The sequence below is a fragment of the Gambusia affinis genome, linkage group LG05 (genome assembly GCF_019740435.1).
Source record: "Gambusia affinis linkage group LG05, SWU_Gaff_1.0, whole genome shotgun sequence".
NCBI lineage: Eukaryota > Metazoa > Chordata > Actinopteri > Cyprinodontiformes > Poeciliidae > Gambusia > Gambusia affinis.
Window position 1 is genome coordinate 6,123,798 of NC_057872.1, and position 21,666 is coordinate 6,145,463.

Consider the following 21,666-nt stretch of genomic DNA (forward strand, 5'->3'; position numbering starts at 1 on the left):
AGCCGCCAAATTTAAAGGCCACAATTTACCGGCGAGGGAACCTGCAAAGAATTTAAGAAATCTCCAGTGCCTAGCTGTGGTATGTGAGCCGACGCCACTGCCAAGATGAGGAATGGAAAAACGATCAGCTAAAGACACACAAGTGGAGAGACTGCAGAAGACAAGTGGAAAGATTAATTGTTTTTTTATGTGCCACAGTTGGGCTTCTTGTGTCTTTTTAAAATCAATGGAACTCGAATAAACAGAGCTGAAGGATATCTTTTTTTTTTCTTTTTTTTTTCTATTTTCTGAAGGTCTCTCTTCTGTGTGTATTACAGCACTCCAAGGAAAGCCCAGGGAGAGAATTAGAAGCTAAACCTCTGAACTAGTGAGTAATTTTCCACCAATTTAACTACCTAACAGCTCACTGTACTCATGACAGCATAATGACACATGCTAACAAATACCATATGAACCCCCCATCTCACCCCCGGCCCCACAAAGTCCTGCTGGGTTTGTCCATGGGGCACGGTGTTAACTTTGAAATTACAGACTCGGGATGAATAAATACAAACTTTTGTGCCCAAAACCTCTGACCGCTGTGCCTGTGTCATTATTTTCTACTTTGATTGGTTCCAGTCTGCTTGCATGTATAACGGCAGGCCAAAGATACTGAGGGTGTTGCAGTGAGCCAAGAAGCAGATATTGGCCCCCCGAGACCCCGCAGCTGAAGGGGAGGCATGAGTCCGATCTGTCTGTGCGCTAATCATCAGCCAACAGGCTGAATCCGCTGCTTCCAGGCCGCAGAGTCACATAGGGTTAGCCTCTGCCTGCCGGGGAGCCGGGTGTCAGATCTGGGCATTGAGGCGATGCAAGTGATCTAGCAGCGAAGGCAAACCGTGCATTAGCGACAGTACGAGAAGATTGCAGCGATTGAAAAAAAAAAAAAAAAAAAAAGACCAAGTGGGGTAAACATAATCCCGCAATTACTGGTTTTCAATCTGCTAGTGGGGGGAAATGTTGTGAAAGCATGTGTTTTTAAATAAGATGTGGGATTTCACTGTTATTTGGATGATGTCAGATTCACGGGACTCCATAGTATTATTATTATTAGTATTATTATTATTATTATTATTATTCATGCGTGGTTGTTTTGGCTTGCTTGGCTTCTGTCTTGAAAATGAGAAGACATTTTTAGTGTGTTGATCTGTAGTGAATCTTTGAAACGTAGCTGCACTGTAAATAAGATGAGCTCTCAAAAAAAAAATTTCTAGATTGCTTTTGTTGCTCATCAGCAGAAATTAAAAGAATATTCTGGGTTTTAAATTTGTAAATGAAATACAAATTCATAGTTAAGATGACTTGGTTGACATGGCACTATTTCCAGAGGAAAGCTTCCTAGTTTCTGAATCTTTTAGGGGTTTTTTGTATGCAACTGATATGTGAAAATATTATTTCCTCTACAATATTTTTAGACCAAACAAAAACACCGTTTGGTCTAAAAACAAACAGTATTTTTACCATATAAATGTGACCTAAATCATTATAGACATAAAGTTGAAGCTCATTATTTCACTGAATTTGTGCAAAAAGCAAACCGCAGGAAACTTTTCACACTTACTAACATATTGACTCTGAACTTCATTTCTAAAAGGCTGAAGACACTTCATCTTGTTTTTGTTTCATTAAGAAAATACCTCTTAAAAAAATGGTTTCATGGTATAAAAGCTACGTTTATGTACATTATAATACTAAAATGTATCTAATTTCTCACTGACTTTGCTTATGAGAAACACAAAACGATGTTCACTAGTTCTCTAACAAACCAGACTGTGGACCTAGCAGATCATCTGTTGGTAGCCTCAATAAGCTGCTCTGTCATAATAGGACCTAGACATACATTTCTAAATGGAAAAAGTACACAAAAGAGAAAGGACAGGTCATCACTTCTGTTGGAAGTTTCATGGAAACGAAACAAGCGTAGGAGGCTCCAAGTGCTGTTAGAATAAGGTCATGTCAAATTACTACAAATGAAAAGTGATGCCTTGGAGTTGAGATCACCACTTTCTCCAATTTGATAGAAGTGAAGAGTTTCCATACCTTCACAGCAGGGGGGGGGGAAGCAGCATCTAATGCTGGAGAGCAGGAGCAGACACGCTTCAAGAGCAGATATCAGCATCAGAAGCGCAATTACAGTTCCAGGGAACAAAGTCAATAGGCAGAGTAAATAAATAGGCAAGTTTCAAAGAACAATCATATGAAGGTGGGCCAAAGGCTGTTGAAAGCAGGCAGTGTAGCAAGGTAAACATGGATTTACATGGAAATTTTACAAGGAATTTTAAAAGTGTCAGCTGTAAATGTATGAGCCACAACATCAGAAGGATGGCCTGTGTGTGTGTGTGTGTGTGTGTGTGTGCTTGCCTGGGCAACAGATGTTGGTATGTGGTGTTATCCCAAAATAATTTGGGATAATTATTTTGGGATCATTTGGTTATCCCAAAAATAACCAAATTATTGGTTATTTTGGGAATAACCAATAATATGTGGTTATTCCCAAAATTGTCGTAATTGTGGGAATTATGCGAGATGAAACACCTGCTGTCTGCGACAGACTGGCGACCTGTCCAGGGTGAACCCGCCTCTCGCCAGGAACGTAGCTGGAGATTGACACCAACAACCCTCCCAACCCCACTAAGGGACAAGGGTGAACAGAAAATGGATGGATGGATGGAAACATCTGACGTATGATAGGTGTTTGGGAAACCCTCCACACATGCAAGAATTGGGGAGGAACGTTTTCGCCCTCCAGGTCAAAAGGCAATACTTTCTTGTATATTTTTGTCAAAACATACCCATTTTATTTGGTCGCTAATCATTTAGATTTGTGTTGTAGTAAAAAAAAAAAAAGGCAAAATAAATAGTAAACAACCCTGAAATTGTATGCTATACAATTTATTCTGGAAATGCATCCTCTAGTAAAAAGTCTGGTTCTAGGTTCAAGTTTCAATCCATCCATCCATCATGTTGGTCATCGTGCAAGAGGCGAGGTCGCCAGTCCATCTCAGAGTTTGTTACTTCATAACTGCAACTATAAGATTCTTTAATATTCAAGATGATACATTTTACACAAGGGGAAAAATGTTAAGCTCCATCATTAAGCCGTCGTATAGAAATGAAGCAAACATCTTGATGTTTATTGTGAACCATAAAAATGTCGCTGCTGCATGAGGTGGAATAATTTTCTGCGGAAAGTGGCCTTAATCTTTCATGCACAAATCTAACCACATTCAAGGACCCACTTAAGCACACTATCAAACATTTAGATAGTAGAATGCATCTTCAAAAATGTTCAGACCAGGCTAAGAAAAAAAGTTTGTAAAAAAGAGACAGAACATCATGCTGATTATTTGGGTTTCCCTCTAAAGATAGCCTCTTTTCTGCAGCCTCATATATAGGTAATAAATGATGTTATATCTGAGAGCCTCTCCATCCTTTATCACAAAACTGTTTCCATGTGAAAAAGCCACAATCAGGTTTGCTGCAGCGTACATATCAATATACTTTCATTTTAACGCCTCTTTGAAAAGCAGCTTCATAACATTTCCACACTGTTTAAGGCGACCTCAAATGATAGATTACTCCCTTTGTGTAATTATTGAGGATGGCATAAAAGCCAACAACATGCAGAGTCATCTTGTTGATAACACGCTGAACTAGACGCTCAAACAAAAACACTCCCCCCCCCCGTTCCCGAGCCGGAGTCCATTTGCGTTCGTGTTTTCTTTCTACCTGAGCGATTGACAAACACAGCCCTGCCGTATTTCTCCCTGCCTGGCTCCCGGCTGTGGTCGTTCGCCATGTTTACCTGCCGTCGGCCGACTCGGGACGCGCATTACAGCTCGAAACCATTAGAAGAGAAAGCCGTGGGGGAGTGAGGCCACGATAAGACGATCTTATCAGCGAAAGCCTCGGGAGTGCACAGAGCACACATCACAACCTGCGTCGCTTCCAAGAACCAGAGCAGATGCTCGGCCGCATTCCTCCTCATTAGCCTCTCCCTGGATCTCCTCCAATTACATTAACCATCCAGTAAAATACGCCTTTTGTTTGGGTAATACGCAGAACCATCTTTGGGTTTTTTTTCTTTTTTGGAAAGACTGACGATCACAGAGCACTTGCATCCTTAAGTCACTCCCTTTTGCATGTGTGTCTCGGGTTGAAAAGGTTTATCCTGAAGCGGCTGCATCACAATGAGGGCCGAGATCCAAGCAGCGCTGCTGTCATAAGAGACTTCAGCCGAGGTGGAAGCCAAGATCCGTCTCCTGAGGGATAAAACTTCACACTCGCTTAAAGAGAGCGCGCTGGAGAAAGCTTTCACGGACCACGCCAGACAAAAGCAGTGCTGATGAATCGGGGAACTCAAGCTGTTAATGAAAACACGGCTCCTCTTGGATTAGCAGAGAAAATGTGTGCAAGTGCAATGTGGCGTATGACAGCCTCTGGCTTCCTAAATAGTCCGTGTGTGGCTTCAGTCAGCTTGAGGTAGACTCTCAGTGACACCTTTAATCGTTATTGCAATGATGAAAACAAATAGTTTACATAGAATTTAGGCTTAAAATATCAATAGTCAATAAAATATATATATATATATATATATATATATATATATATATATATAGATATATATCTTAAGTGCTGCCAGAAACCGACTTTGGCTCAAAAATGACAGAAGGGGCTTTATCCGAAGAGATTGGACTTGCAAGCGTGTGGGCAAATGCAGACTTGCTTGGAAGGAACGCATCCTCAATTTTATACTTTACTAAGAGTGAATCACAGTTGGACGAGTCCAAAAATACTGACAGAGAACCAAAAAAAAAAAAAAGAAATGGAAAGGGACTCTTAAGTATATCCAGGACAAACCCCCGCAACTGCCAAAAAAAAGTCTGCTGAAGTTAATTTGTGCCTTCATTAATGAAACAAAAATGTTCACTTTTAACATTCAGAGAGCCTGGACGCTGGCTTCCTACGCAGTTCTGTTCAATTCTCGTCTACCTTCAGTGCTCCGTTTGGGAGTTCTCCCATTGAACTCGATTTGTCCGGTTTGAATTTCAACTGGGCGAACAGAAGAACATATGAATGATGACGTTGATTTTCTGTAGTTTGGCAATTGGCAAAGGAAGTGAACGAAGCCGTTCGGTTCGTGTGGGCTACGATTCCACACTGAAGTTATCAATTAGAGAAATTAAAAGTTGGAGCAGGAGGAATGTTTAAGACTTTTTATTGCTGGCAAAGATGTAGCAGCCCAACTTCCCCCAAGAGTTGTTTACAGTGCACATCATTTCCGTTAAGTTACACACGCTACAACCAAATCGTAATGGTTGGCTAAAATCTGATCCAGTTGTTTAAAACTTTAACAGAGTCCACGCCTTCAGTAAGCACGTTTCTCAATAGCGTAGGATGCAGACTCTTTCTTCGAAGCAAAGTGTAGAGAAAGGTGAGAAAATCAATACTTTTTACTGTGCAAAAAAACCAAATATGGACATACTGTCCAAAACAGGGCTCCATTGAAAACAATAGAAATGCTTCATAAACAAGACCGGACTTAATGTTTCTCAAAATATCTTCTTGTTAAAACAAAAACTTTCACATGAATCTGTGCTCCCCTTTGTTATCAAGTGGCAGAGAATGTTGAAGTCCTCCTGTAGATGTTTCTCCCACAATACCACAAGATTATATTTTGGCCACATCAGTGAACCAATAGCAATTTTGTAACAGAGAAGCCTCTTATGGACTGAGCGCACGCTTGATAAATTCAGACTAGTGGAAATTTTGAAGGAGTCCCAGGTGGAAGAGCTTGTACCCATCAGAACCTGTGTGTTTGTGTGTGTTTGCGTGTGTTTGTGTGTGTTTGTGTGTGTGTGTGCGGTGTTTTGGGAAGTACCGTCCTCCCGTCAGAGGTAATGAACTGATGACTGTATTATGACTGGCTCCGGCGAGATACTCAGTTTCCTAGCCGGCCAGATCTGGACTCTGAAAAACGAGCATATTAATGGGAGCTGCGGAAAATATTTCTTACTCCAGACAAGTAAAGCAAATGTGCGTTCATGTAAGAATGCGAGGAAATAATGACTCAAATTCTCTCGTGAAAAACTATAAAAGTCATTAAACTGGGGAGAGCAGCCCAGCCGCTCGGTGAGGAATGGAATACCTCATATGTAGGAAGTGCGTCTTTACGCAGCTCCACATGTGGTCCGGCAACGCCTGGACTGGGAGGAAGACGGTTTTCACCTTTTCGTCTCAGCGGTGCATTTGGCAAAACAAAACCAGACACTTTTACTACTTTCAGAATGGCCTCACTGACTACATTTACTAGAACAATCAAAACAGTGCGAGAAAATAAAACATCGTTTTCTGGACTTTCACACCATATACTCTCCATAAAGCACTTTGTCAACCAGACGGCTGATTATGCTTGGATGGATGCGGACCTGGTGGTGGTCTGGGGGAAAAGGGAAAAAAAAGAAAAAGAAAAAAGAAGGGGGAGTTCCTGCATAGTGCATCCTTAACGATCTCCTACTCCAAGACACATCAGTCTCCATTTGCTTCATGCGTCTGCACATTAAAAAAAAAGAAACAGGGCTCAGTCTACCGTTCGAGCCAGCTCGCCACACGGCCTCGTCTGAGAGATACACAAGGTAAGTGTGACTCACAGGACATGAACAATTTTAATTGGCTGCCAGGAGCCAGATGTGTGTCTGCAGACCATCCCTGCAGTCTCTGCACGCTCCCAATCTGACAGCCGGTTAATAAGGAGCACAAAAAAGGCGAGCTTCAAAGAGACATGTGCATGCCGGAAGAGCTCAACGCCAAGTGCACCAGCTTTTGAATTAAGTAGTTGACACACTGGCTTTGTTACGACAGCTTCCAGCCCCAGAATAGCACCTGGATGAAAAAAAATGTTTCTCAGAGAGAAACTTTAGTGCGATCCACAGTCCACTATACGTGCTGTGCGTTGTTTGCATGTATGGACGACATAATGATTCGACGCACAGTGGTTGGAACCAAGTGCAATCAAGAGCTGTGTTTACTTTACGGCAAGTCTACAGTCACGGAATAAAGAAAGCAGAATTTCTTAAATCCTTGGATTTACCCATCAGAACAGAATTAAATCTTCCTCTAAACGGACTGCAACAGAAAGTAATATTTATGATCGGTCCGTTGAGTCTTCCCGGTCTTCAGGGACTACTGCCCTGCATGTTTTAGATGTTTTCCCCTTCCACCTGACATGAATAAATAAGTGATTAAGTGATTCTGCAGCACTTTATGGCATGCAGGAGATAAAGCTGTCATTAGAATCGTTTGTGTGGAGCTGAGACGGGCTTTCACATCAAGGAAAATTAAATAACTGAACGAGTCTTCGTACAATTGCTAAATCTCAATCGGGTTGGATGGCGACAGCATTTTAAGGAAATAAGTCTTTCAACAGATTCTCAACTGGATTTGGGTTGAGACTTTGACTGGGACTTTCCACCAGATGCAGATGAACTGGAACTAAATGTTGGAACTGTAGCTCTGGCTGCATATTTAATGTCTCATCTGAACTTTAGTTTTTCCACTGTCTCCCACAACAACATATTAATTTAAACAGAAGATATTACGATATATTACTTTTAGAAGATTATCAACATTTTCACCCGGCTCTAACTTAAAGGAACCATTCTGTGGAACTCTCCATCAGTCTCCAACTTCCTTGTGGGTGAATATTGGCCTCCTCTTCTTTACAATATTGTTTTATATAATTGAGTTTGAGTAAACTACTTTTAAGACAGTTTAAGTAAGGGTTTCGTCACAGCATTTCATTCAGGTCGACGTCTGAACGAAATGGATTTGGAAGTCGAGACACGGTGATAATTTGCCATTTTGTTCATTTGGTGGATTGACTCTACGATGCCTTTGCCGCATGGAGGCCTCAAAGAATGAAAGGTACTCTTATGTAGCGGCAGTACTATGGCATCACATTCCTGCCAAACACCCTGAGACTTGTCTTAAGCCATCATAATACTGTATAATTATCAAAAGAGCACATGTCTTATTCACATTTATGTCCATAAATGCAACTCAGTGAATGGTAAAACATGCCCGCTCCAACAATCTCGCCGAAAAATTGCGCTCCCTCTGTGTTGAGCTGACAGTAACTCTTCTAACTGATCTTATTGGCCAGATTTTCACCTCAAATCTGGTAGCAGATAGAAGAAGAATGAAAGAAAAGAGGAAGAAGAAGAAGAAGACCGTAAGGAAACGGGAAAAATAACATAAAACTTTCCTTCTCCTTACCTTCCTATTCTTCTTCATTCCCCACTGCTACCTGCTCTTCTTCTTCTACACTTTGAATCCACATCACGTTCATCAAATCTAACAACCTGGACCATAAAGTGCTACTGCTTTGCACCTAGAAAAGTAATTCACTCCAGAGACTAATATATATATATATATATATTTATATAATATATCTATATATATATATATATATATATATATATATATTTATATCCATCTGCAGTTACTGCCGTTTCTCAGGCATGTGAAGTCCTGCCAGTCCGGAGCGTCACCGCAGCAGCCAGTGGTTAGGGCTGTACTGCACCGGGTCACTGAGGACACGAGGGGTCCTGCTTCTCATTTCATCCATTTATGTCTTATTGCTACTGAGAAGTGGACATTAAGCTTTTATATTTTTTTTGGTTTGCTTTATGGATTTTAAGAGCGGGGTTTTAATTTCTGAGAGATTTGTTTTAGACTGCCATTTTGGTGCAATTAAGTTATTTTGGGCAATTCTTATTCGTTGTCACATTCTAAAAAAAAAATCTAAAAAGGTCACGAGTTATACGAGTTGTCTGGCTCGACAAGAGGACTGAGAAGGAAAGGTCATTCATTTTACAAAGATAGAAAGTAAAGAAGATGGAAATTTTTCACATTTGACGGTGCAAAGCAATTTTTTTCTTCTTAAAAAAATGTGTGTAAAATATATAGCAGCACAGATGTACCCCATGCAAATGTCAGAGTCCACAGTCTACATTACTGAAGAAGTTACATGAATGACCAGCGATTACTGAAACACTTGAAAGCTGACTGAATACAATAGAGCTTTGCACCAATCTGATGGTTGAATAACCTAAATAAACTAAAAATAGCAAAATATCTTCTTTTTTTTTTAAGCTGTGGCCGCTGGCATTTGCATTGGGGACGTTTGTGCTGCTGCACTATGCATTGAGATGCTACTTTAGCCTTGAATAGTTTTGCTGATAGGCTTAATCGTTTTTGCACAACAATAGTCTTTTATGGCATCTCATCAGATTGGTTTTTGAAGTAAAAAAAAGGCCTTTAGTAGGCCGAGAGAAGAGGCTTTGTTGTCCATCGTTGTTTGGAGGTGCTATTTGTGCGCCAGATTAACGCACCTATCAGAAGCAATACAGAGGTTCTAGCTCGGGACTTTTGTATGTGAAAAGAAAAATGCTATTAAATGCGTTAAATATTTATAGAATCATATAATCGAAATTAAGGCATTTAAGTCCCGGTGCTAAATTATACATAAACCCTGCCATGTTCATGCTATAGGAAACACCAAGGGATACAAATTTCCTGCAGGGGTTAAGAAAGTAACTAAAGAAGACAAGTCCACCTTAACACACTGTTCCTTCATCTCTTTTCATGCACCAAACACATCTGGTTATTTCATTAGTTTTGAATTGAGGCCGATATAGCTCAGATGACAAATCTTACGCAATCTATTTTGATCCAGAATATTGTGCGCTCAGCCTCTGACTAACAGAGGTAAAAGCTTAGAATAACTGGCTCTATGCATTAGCCCCCATGATAATTATAACTCAACCAAAAATGCTTCTGCCCTTTGAGTGAAATTTGATAAAAGCCTAATCAAAAGGCTGTTTTGATTTTGAGGCAGATGGGAACAAAACTAGGCAAAACAGCCGTTAATGGGGGCACTGGAACAAAAAAAAACGGGGGAAACACAAATGAATGAGCGGAGCAGTTAAATGCAACAGTGCTGACTTTATGAACGGAAGGACACGTCTTTCTGCATTTGAGCATTGTGTTTGGCAGATGTTTAACAGGCTTTGGGTGCGAGGAAATGAGGAGGAATGGCACCGTTGATATGCTTCGAGTCTGGCATTAGGCCTACGAAGCTCATAAACAAGCTATTCAATTTCATGGCAGTTGTTTTAATGGGACTCCAATAGAAAAAAAAGAAGAAAGAAAAAAAAAAGAGGCTATATTCACTTTGAAACCAATTGTAAGAAGAGTATCAGCGGTGGATCAATGATCACTTTCAGTTTTAAGTATTCGGGCACAATCCTGCCCTCGACCACCATTACTGACCGTCTCCATCAGCGACTTCCCTCCTCCTGCACTGTAAAAACTAAGCCGGGTGTTGGACTTGGATAATAAAATAGAAACGGACTAAATTCAATCAAATGCTGTTATTCAGCTGTAAAACAATCCAATGCGGTTAGACAAATTGTGATATATTCTAAGGTTGTTTAAAAGCAGTGGTCCATGTGCACAGAGGAGGGAATATTCATGACCAATTTCCTACAGCGAAGGTCTTGCTGTTAATGTTTCCAAAGCGCTCTTTAAACCATCACACTCTCCAGTACGGCTCGCCATGATTTAGTACACAAATAGCCATTAAAATGGGAAAGAATCTCTTTTTATGGCAATTATTTCCTAAATGGTTCGGTAAGTTGGAACAACCATCAGAATGCACAAGCCATTGTTGCCATAATTGTTCGCTGTATTTTTATGTCATACCTTGAATGTGTCTAAATATGACAGGTAAAACACACAAGGTGTCGAAAAGAAACCTAGTTTCCTCACACGACTGCTGCGCTGGTGACTGCGGGTGCAGCAGCAGTTACCTTGCAAACGGTTTCAGTGTCCCAGGGCAGGATGGTCCTCAGATCGATGACCTCACAGGAAACCCCCAGTTTCTCCTGAGCCATGTTGGCAACCTCCTTCAACACGTGGATCTGAATGAAAGGGAAAACGTTAACTGTGGTTTACACTTTGGCCCGAGATGCAAGAGTACAGCTTTACAGTAGGGGTGCACCGACTGCAGTTTCCTCACAACCTCTAAGAAATCTGAACTGGTGATTCCTTTTTTTTTTTTTTTTTATGGTCAGAAAAAAACTTCGCTCATTACAGCATAAAAGTTGGTGCCAATTGTTAACTGTGCACAAACAGACCTGAGCAGTCAGCCCTCGCTGATGTCACAGAAAAAGGAGGCAGTGGTCTCTCGTCTGGCAATGAATTCTTGAATTCATGGGTCAGTTCTTTTATCCATTCAGATCATAGAACCACGACACAGACCTGCACAAGCTTACTCAAAATAAGTGGTTTTGTTATAAGCTTTAACTTAATATAAGAGATATGGTATAAAAAGATAAGAACCCATAGGATGCATAAACAATCCTAACAAGCTTTCTTTTTTTTTTCTTTTTTTTTTTAAGTTTATGGTTTTAAAAAGTAATTAAATCCTGCTTTCCTGTGCTTCCCCATATTAACCCTGATATCTGCCGTCACCTGAAAATAAATACAGATTTCGATGGAGACCTCCCGCCAACTTGCAGGAACATTACATTTGGGATTAACTGTAATAAAAAAAACGGAGATGATTCCTGGGGAGCTGCAGGTCTTTTGTAAAAATGAAGTCTCTCTGGTAAAAAGAAAGGCAACAATAGAAGACAAAACCTACAGCATTAAAAGCTCGTGATCCAAGAGAAGCCTGGATGCTTTGTGGACGCCGTGGTGAACCCGACCTAAGGCCACCGGCTGAGAAACCTCGCTGTGACAACGGGGATTTGTGATGGACTTAGAATTAATCCACTGCGAGCCTCTCTTGGAAGCATTAAATGTCATTTAGTGGGGATGGGACACGAAAACAAGACCGAGAATGTTCAGGTGACACACTTCGAGAGGTGTCGCTGGCCACATCACGAACCTGTGTCCCCCAGGCAACCAGCGTGAGATCACTTCCTTCCTGTAGGACCTCAGCTTGCGAGAGAGGGATGGTGTAGGAATCGACTGGAACCTGCTCCACTGGGGAGACACACACAAACACACACTCAAACTTTATATGCAAGCTCACATGCAGGAGACAATATTTCTGTGGCTCAAAGCACCCATTCATCATTCCACTATGTAACCCTGTGATTTTTATGCAAAATACTTTGAACCCCAAACCAGCAGTAACCCTAAATAATAGACCGGTTGACAAAGTGGTGAAATATAAAACCATCAAACACAATAAAAAAATAAAATAAATAAAAACAGTCTTCCTCGTCAGCATTTTGTGTGGATGGTTTCAAATGCATCAAGATTTTTTTTTTCTTATTTTCTTCCAAGAATCTCTTCTCCCAGAGACGACTGGGAGCTTTTATGAGCACGATCGAATACATGATCCAATCAGATGTGCTTGCAGCTTCGGGCCTAGAAATGATTAATCTCCCCACTCCCCCCACAACACATTAATGGGATGAGGTAAAGAAAAGGAGAGCCGCAGAAAAACAAAGTAACAGTCCAAACGGGAAAGCCTCATGGTCAGTCTGTCTTTGATCTAAACCCAACACAGAGTGCATGTGAGTGGATGGTTTAAATCAAACTAAACTTTTTGGAGACCTTAAAGAAAAGGGGGAACAAATGTCTTTCCTAAATGTTCGCTGTTAAAAATCCCATTTTTAATGAATCTTAAAATTAAGCACATTGACATCATCATCTTGGCCCCAAAGCTTGGCGATAAAAAGAAAATCTGTGTTTGGCGGATTTTTAATGATTTGAATCAAAGAGCCAAATAAACTAATTATACTCTACAGAGGCAATGGATATGAGACCTTTGTGGAGACTTTGCTACATTACGCTTTGAAACCACTTGCTAAGTGGTGTGACAGAAAAGAAATAGGTAATCCCAAAGACCTGCTGTGTTAAAATATAACACAGTGAGGGCCACAAAAATCGAATTTCAAAATAGTTCTGTGTTTAAATATAGTTTTACTATAGTCAAAATCAGATTTTATCTGTGTAGGGCCAAATTATATCAATGTGAAAAGATGCTAACTATTATTTAATCTTAAGAAGTGCAAACTGAACGCAGAGAGAGCTCTAATGTTTTAATAGTTTAATTAATACATTCTGCCACAAGTGGCCCTTTGTGGCTCTTGATGTGGCCTGAAATAAAATACGAGTTTGACACTGTTGGTCTATAGAAGGAAGTTCACTGTTTAAGAAAACCAGAGAAAAACATCTGGTTTGGCATTTGCTTTGAAAAACAGAGAAAATATGAAGCCAGTCTGACACACATAAAAAGCTCATAAATGAAAGTGAAAAAGAAAAACAACAAAAAAAACCCTAATACAGTGAAATGTATGTATATATATCAAATGTGGCGGGAGGGGGCCGGGGGGAGGCTTCTATTTTCTAATGCATCTTGGGATGTTTCCGGCTGGATTACTAAATGTAATAACTCTATTATCTTAATGATAACTTACAACCTCATTCTGGGGACCTCAGAAGCGCATAAGTGTGACAGACCGCTTATGATGAACACACAAGGTTTTCTTCTACATCCAGAGTCCTCAGGACTAAAGGAGAAACAACATTGCCATTCCATATGCAGTCTATATTAAACTAAAGTAAATATTTTATAGGAAAAATGTGAAAATGTCTATTACACATTTTGACCAGAGGTGCAATGTTATGTCTTCCCCTCAACTCCTACAAAACAACACTAATTAGGAAATGCATTGGAATTTTTAACACAGAAGAGCAGAAGAGCAGAGGGTGAGACAAATCAATAAATAAATTATTATTATACATCAAAGATTTCCTAAACTTCAACTAATTTTACATTATACACCATTTAAGTTACTGAAGGTTAATATTGCTAGTGATCGCCCTCATGTTAATGACTCCATTTAAGATCAAATTAGCTAATATTGACATAAATGCAAAATTTATACTGAATGGAGTAAATCAATCTGCTTGTGCCAGCCCACATGCTACTGATAGCGTTGTAGCTAATGTTAGCATTTTAGCTAAATTTAGCTTATTCGCTGTTGTTTTATGTATACCAAATGGAGTAATTCAATCTAAAGATCGCTTATATGCTACTGACAGCATTTTAGCTAATCCTGGACATTTTCATGACATGCAACAAATACAGACTCAAACTATCTGAAGTTTTAAGTTTTTGACACTTAAACTTGGGAACCTTAATCACCATGAGTGTGTGTATGAATCTGAACAATACACACACATTGGCAGGCTCCTTTTAAATTTCTTCAAAAACGTCACAATATCTATAAGCTGTGGCAGACAGAGATGCTGTAGATCTCTACGAAGGATTTAGCTGTAGTTACTGGACTCAGTATGAATAAGGTCAGTTGTTGTTTTAGTTTGAAGTCCACAAGCTCTATTCAAAGAAGTTTGATACGTTTTCTGCAGTTAAAAAAATGTAACAGCAATATTTAATTTCAGAATATTACTGTCTGTGTATGGCTGGGAGTAATAACCGACTAATAATTGCATTGAAACTCTAAATGTCTTCCTAAACATCTTACCTGATTCAACTAAAGTTTACGTGGCTATTCACAAAAAATATTGAGCCACTATTTAACATGTTTCTTGATATCACAATGCAAATATTTCAGGTCTGGAAATCACTGATTCCAGAACATGAAGCTTGTTTGACCGGTATCTTGTCACAAATGTACAGAAATGCAATAAAACTTGCAGCAGTGCGTGGAAAAGACACACATTATTCTTGCTGTACTACGTTGCAACTCCCAAAACGGATATTGCACTCAAATGACAAATGATGCAAATAAAGGCACCGTCAATAACTCAGACACCTGCTCTCGGCTGCCCTGGTTACCCGCATCAGTCGGTAAGGCGAGGCTGCGTACCGGCGCTCTACTAAATCCCACAACACTGTCAAAATTCAAAGATAAATCCACACTTGCAAAAATATTAAGGGCATCAATAATGAGAACTGTAAGAACTGTGTATGGATCTTGATGTTCTGTCACACAGCAGCCTGAACTATACACCAGTGGAATGAGGGAAAACATTTCCTGCCTGCTAAATCGTCTGAGTATGACATTGTCACCTCCATACAAATTACCTTCATATGTCCCCTCTCCTGTCATCATGTACAATAATAATTATCTGCCTCCGTTCTAATCATCCCACAAGCAAACTGTAGGAAATGGCAACACATTTTCAGTTCTGTTTTGTCGTTTTGTTGTTTCCGTCTGCCTAAACACAAACATCCTAACGACGAGGACGAGTGTGACCAGCTATAATTGGTCAGCGCCTTTCGGGCTGAACATCAAGCAGAAGAAAAGGCATACAGTAACGTAACCCCATCCGCCTGCATGCCTGCCCGGGTTCTTGTCAGTCTTCATGGTTTGAAAAATAAACGCAAAAATGTGCCCAAATAAATCTATAAATTTGTTGTGGTTTCTATTCGTTTGAAACCCATTTTCAAAATCTTTCTTTTTAATTTCTCTCCTTTTTTTATTTCTTTATATTTTTTACTAACCATCACAACATCGTTGTCCCAAACAACCAGATGTGCTTTGCATATTTACTCCACAATCTTACATAACGATTTTCAAAGAGGGACTTTAATTACAATAATGAAGCTCATTTTGCTCCCCTAATTTATGCATATCAGGCAATTATTATGTTACTATGGCAGCAGTTTTTCCATCCGCTAAAAACAAACAAGGGTTTATTATTGCAATATGCGACTCGGAGAGAGCTTTTTTACATGCCTAGAGATCCCAACAAACAAAAAGAGAATGAGAAGTTATTGAAAAAAAAAAACAAGATGTCAAAGCAGTGGAAGTTTCTGTTATTCTGTTGTGATAGGATCTTAGCTACCATTAACGGAAAGTGAGAAAAGAGCAATTAAAATGCATTTCCTTTAAATGACATTTAAACAGGCTTACCTGCTGCTCTGTACAGAATCTTGGGCTCAAAGAATAAACATGGGTTGTTGTCAGCAATGCATGAAAGCAGCAGCCCTTTGGCCTGAAGTGGACTGCGAGGTATTACAACCTGAGGAACACACCACAAATCAACTTAAATCCTAAATGATTCCTTTTTTATTTTTGGTTTATTTACTTATTTTAAACCTCCCCTAATGTACAATTGCTGGAGAAGCGTTCAGAGCTTTGACCTCCTGATCTCCTGATACCGATTTCTTTCAAAACTCTCAACAGCAACAAAAATTTTTTTTCTGCTTTTTGCATAACTTGAAACTTTTAGCGTTTTGACCATAATTATTATTAATTTTTTTTTTATGTCAAACTACATTATTTGTTCAAAAACAGATCAAAGTTGGAGAGTTTTTTTTCTCTTTGTTGCTGAAAATCTACAAAGAGTAAAAAACTTTGTAGGTTTAACCATTTTTTGCACACCTGGAAATGTAGTTGTGGAGTTTTATACAACATCCATTCAAACTAATTGACAGTTATGTTCAACTTATTTAAAAGGAAAAAAAACTTAAATTAACTCTCAGGTCTTAGAGAGTGAAACTTTCACCATAGCTATACTGAGGACTTTCTGTAATCAGTAATATGTTACACTGGGACCAGAGGCAACGTCACACTGGGTGAGAGAAACATGTTGCTATTGCATAGCTCATGAAGATTTTACAAATGTTATATATTTGTAATAATATTATCCTTGAGAAGAACAATATTATTCAGTTTCACACCACAAACTGTCATCCGCTTCTGATATTAGCAATTAGCATCATTAGCGCAGCTGGCAAACATAGATCATAAACTGATGTGAAACTGCAGTCTCGGTGTGGGTTTCCAATGTTTAAGCTTTAAGGAGATTTTGAATTGGGTTTTTTGGGAGAACCTGTGTATAATAGCTAATTTGACCAACTCTCTCTTTAACCATAGTGTCGTTAAAACATACATAAACTCCCATATAATGAGTCGCCTTTTCCTGAAATTACACGTCTATCACCGTCTTTCTTCTCTACAACAATTAAGAGGTTGGGTTCAGATAAGGAGCCCTGTAATGAAAACGGAGGGGAAAACTAATTTATTCTTGAGAGGCTTTGTGTCAAATGGAGGAAGCGGTAATGACGGTGTGCACAAGGATTAGCATTCAGGCTGTGTGACCTTTTTGTAGAGAAACAGCATGTCTGTTGAGCTCAGTTAACAGCTAAATTGTATAATCCATTCTCTTTGCCAATCTTCCTCAGTTGAAACTGAATGAAAATCATTGTGATCTCTACCATCAGCCCTTGTTCAGTTCAAATCCTTCTAATAAGTTGAGACAGGAAAGTGGGATTTCTAGATTAAGGCAAGTCATTTGAGTAGTTCTTTTAAATTTCAGGATGTCACCAAAATTTTCTCACCACGACTGCATGTGAAAGCATAAAACCATGACATATTGGACTGTAATGACATCTAAGGGCAAAATTATTTATACCTTTTGCAAATATTAATTTAAAATTTGTTATTTAGAGAATAACTCTGAAAATAAACCTCAAATACCAGTTTTGAAATGAAATAAATCCGATTTTTCTTGCATTTTAATGACAAAATATATATTTCTTCTCTCCTCAGTGTCCAATGGAAAATTCTATATCAATGTTGCAGCACAAAAATATGACTTATTTACCTTGGGTGATGAGGTTGCCATTACCCTAATCTTTACCTTTATCCACATAATTTATCACATTCAAGTCAGCATTCACACATTCAAAATGCAACCCGGTTACAACAAAATGCTGATATTCCTTTTAGGTAGAAGGAACATGTTTGGTAAAATAGAAAGATTACTTTTCTTGATATGTATTTCAGTTCAGTAACAACTGAGATTAAGCCATGTTTTCCTCCCTCCTGTTTCACGACAATGGAAAAAGAAAAACAAAAAAAAGATTTGTTCTCCCGCTACATCTCAGTCACTAAAATCTACATCATTAGCAGCTTTATCAACGGCAGAGAAACTCTACTCAACTGGAAAAAAGTTTTGGTTAATACGCCAAGTCAAATTGCATAGCACATGAAATACATCTTTCAAACCATTATTGCATCAAAGCAGTATTTTCAATTGTGATTTCGTACACATTGAACTTGTGAGGACCACTGTGATTCAACAAATTGAGGAGCTCTAATCAAACTTAGAAATAACTTTGGCTTATTTTCATTAAGGGTGATGCAATTGTGATCTAAACCTGCTTCATCATCTCCTTTCTGGGAAAAGTTAACAAAACTTAGACAAGCTCTTTCCTGTTCCAATGCACCCATTTCAACCCCAGATTGTTTAAAGAGGACTCCATCTAATTCACAAATATATTGAGTATATATACATATATATATATATATATATATACACATATATAATGAATATTTTCAGCTTTCATTTCACTTTTAAAATGTGCAGGACTCACTTTAATACCAGGGCAGTGGGCAAAAAAGGCTTCGGGGCTTTGTGAGTGGTATAAGGATCCGTGGCCGACACAGCCCCATGGGGCCCGGATGGTGAGGTTCCCGCAGTCAAACAGGTTCCCCGAACGGTAGCGGTACTTAGCAGCTTCATTCACAATCTGCAAAGACAATAAATCAAGTTCATGTCAATTCACAGTGACTGTTAAACTTCAGCAATGTGACCTGACAGGGCAACCTGTAAATTAAGTTCCTTTTTGTCATTCACACATTGCCAGAATTTTCACCGTTCTCTAAATCAATACCCAGGATGTGTGTGATATTAATGCCTACAACTTTAGGACAAGCCGACTCTTTCTGTGGATGGTCTCGTGTTTCTACTTGGACTCCGCATTTAACCTGACTGCCGTGAGGTGAAGTGTTTGCACATATGCAGAGCCGTCACACAGGCTGGGAAGTGTGACAGCAAGAAAACCAAAGGAATTTTATGTAAGCTTCACCAAAATATATAGAATCCAAGAAGTTCATTTTGGGCGAGGTTCAATGCCAAAAACGCTGAGGTTTCTTACAGCTCAAACGCAATGCTCGACTTTCCTAAACTTTAGTTAGTTAGGCTCTGAAGTGTAGAGAGATCTGCAAGTATGTCTATCAAGTAGGATGTACAAGTATTACAAAGAGAATTTACAAAATAACAGCAAAGAGTAGCAGAAAAAAAGTCCTATTAGTAGAAAAGGAAGATGGTATAAAAATGAAGCGACATGTTGAGAGCGTGGCTGAAAATCTTCTCCAGACCTGAATGCAAGTTAAAGGTGCATTTATTTAACCCGGCTTTTAGTTGAGGTTTCTTCATTATCTTGTATGGTTTGTGATTTTATTAATATTTTAGCAATTTGTGCTATGTATTGCTTTCTAAGTTATATATTCCGGCAAGTACCATGTTAAATAATTTAAGGACATTGCAAAGATCCTCTACAATCAATTAATTTCTCTCTTATTTTTTTTTTAATAGTAATTGCTTTTTTATTTACTTTCCATTCAAATTTTTTTCATCTCTAAAGCATTTTGTCTATGTCTGTATGCAACTTAGATTGATGGATTGATTGGTTCAATTCCGACTGGCACCAAGTTGCAAATTTGGATATAATCGTGGCAATCGTTCAGATTGACAGATCATATGTTCAAGAGCTCAAAGAAGAAAGTGTGGAGTCCCGCAAAGTTCAGTGTTGGGACCTTTTCAGCTTATTAGACAACTGTAAAATGTCTAGAGTACCAATTTGGTAAAACTTTATTTGAAGGGATGTGCTTAAGGCTGACATCACACTGTCATAAACATGACTTAACACCTGTCATGAACATGAAGGAATCTTCATGAATGCTTATAACTTTTGTCATGAAATGTCATTCGGTAATTAATGACACTTTTAATGCAAAGTTGACCATTGTAAAGTAATTTTAATACAAGCTGTTATTATTTGCCAAACAATGCAAAGCTGACACTTTTAGTGCAACTTTCAGTGCAACCTTGCATTAAAAGTGTCATTATCGACCAAATGATACTTTATGACAACAGTCAAACATTCATGAAAACACTGTCGTCTTCATAACATCTGTTCTGTCATGTTTATGACAGCGTAATGTCAGTGTTATGCACACCCCGTCATATGAAGTATAACCTATAATTTATTTTGTTTTGCTGATGATAAGTTGTATATACGTATTGTTCTGGGAATGACAAAAAGACAAACTTTAAAACAACTAAAAAACAAAAAGCAAATCAATACAATGATGATCTGTGAGATTATCTATGAGGGGTGGATATCTGGAAGAAACTAAACGTGGAGCTTCAGGTAATCATCGAGGGATCTGTGATACCTGGCTGCTAGATTTTAAAGGTCTCAGTATGTGAGAGGTGGCTAAAGACCACACCAGAAGACAGAGAATCTAATTTCATGAGCCGAGGCATTCTCCTTGCTATCAAAGGCACTGAAAAACCACTTTATTCGTTTTACAAGCTCTTTGAGCCCAATGCTGATGGCTAGAGTTTCTGGTGCTGGGCATCCTCCAAACAGTTGCTAGAGCTTTTCTCTTTGAAACTCAGGTGGGATACTACTTTGAGTTTCATGCATCTCTAAGGTCTAGTTGCCTGTATCTTTTTAAGTAGGAACGCAGAAGGAAAACAGAACCACTTATTGTCGGTTGCTGGTTTTTTGGGGGGTTTTGTTTTATCTTGATGCACCAAACAGGAGACATACTCTGTAAAACAGCTTACATTATCATATATTCTGCTTTATGTTGCCTTGACAAAGGAGAGGAATTACATTCATCATGTGAAGGACAAGATTAGACAGAATGACGTGCGTGCGAGGTAAAACCTACTCTCATCATGCGCTAACCATCAATGTCATATTAATCTTCATGAGAAAAACAGGAGGTCATGTACATAAAATACTGGTTTTATAAATTATATTTTTTGTGCTACTTACTGCAGTACAAGACAACATAAATATTAGTTCAAACATAGATTACAACCTGAAATGTAAAGTAAGTAACCCTCAAATTTAGGAAATTGAGCAAATGAAAACGGACACCATTATGGGTGATTGCTTGTAGTTCTGCCTTTACTTGGATTGGACTTCTCATATGGTGCAATGCTGCTCTGGACATACAAATGCTGAAGTCGGACCAGAATCTATTTCATGTCCAATTAGGGATGCAGTGACATGAAAATTTGGGTCGATTTCGATATCCAACAAGTTTTCTTGTGTTTTCCTAAATTCTATTGTTTTGTTTAGTAATGTCTCAGATTGGCTGGTGGTGGTACCAGTTTTGTGCAGACACAGAGAGAGGTGTTATAGAACACATTATAACCTCACACACTCTGTAGAACAAACGTATGCGAGATGTTAATTCACACAGCACAATATTCAGGAAATAAATCCAACTTTCCAGAACATACCTGGAGTTAAATTGACTTTAAAGGGGCAGTAATATGTAAAATTAACCCTTTTGAGCTTTACCTTATATTATAAAGTTATTCCCTCATCAAAAACACGCTGAAGTGTTGCTTTGATTTTTTTAAATGCGCGATTGAGAAATAATTTTATCTCCCATGGCAACCATTCAGCTGTGCAAAACGCCTGGGTCGACCTAGCCCCGCCTTCGAGGACGAAGATCTTCGGAGCTGCGGTCTTCAAGCTGAGTA

At 38.9% G+C, this 21,666-nt stretch overlaps 1 protein-coding gene across 1 annotated transcript in view; it reads right to left on the reverse strand.

The window, feature by feature from the left end:
• Window positions 1-21,666, reverse strand: part of bckdhb (branched chain keto acid dehydrogenase E1 subunit beta) — a 51,219-nt gene that overhangs the window by 20,551 nt on the left and 9,002 nt on the right. The window contains exons 5-8 of the mRNA XM_044118176.1: window positions 18,470-18,625; window positions 16,002-16,110; window positions 11,993-12,090; window positions 10,911-11,021 (exon numbers count right to left, since the gene is read on the reverse strand). Coding sequence (XP_043974111.1) covers window positions 10,911-11,021; window positions 11,993-12,090; window positions 16,002-16,110; window positions 18,470-18,625 — 474 coding nt within the window. The remainder of the gene's footprint in view (window positions 1-10,910; window positions 11,022-11,992; window positions 12,091-16,001; window positions 16,111-18,469; window positions 18,626-21,666) is intronic.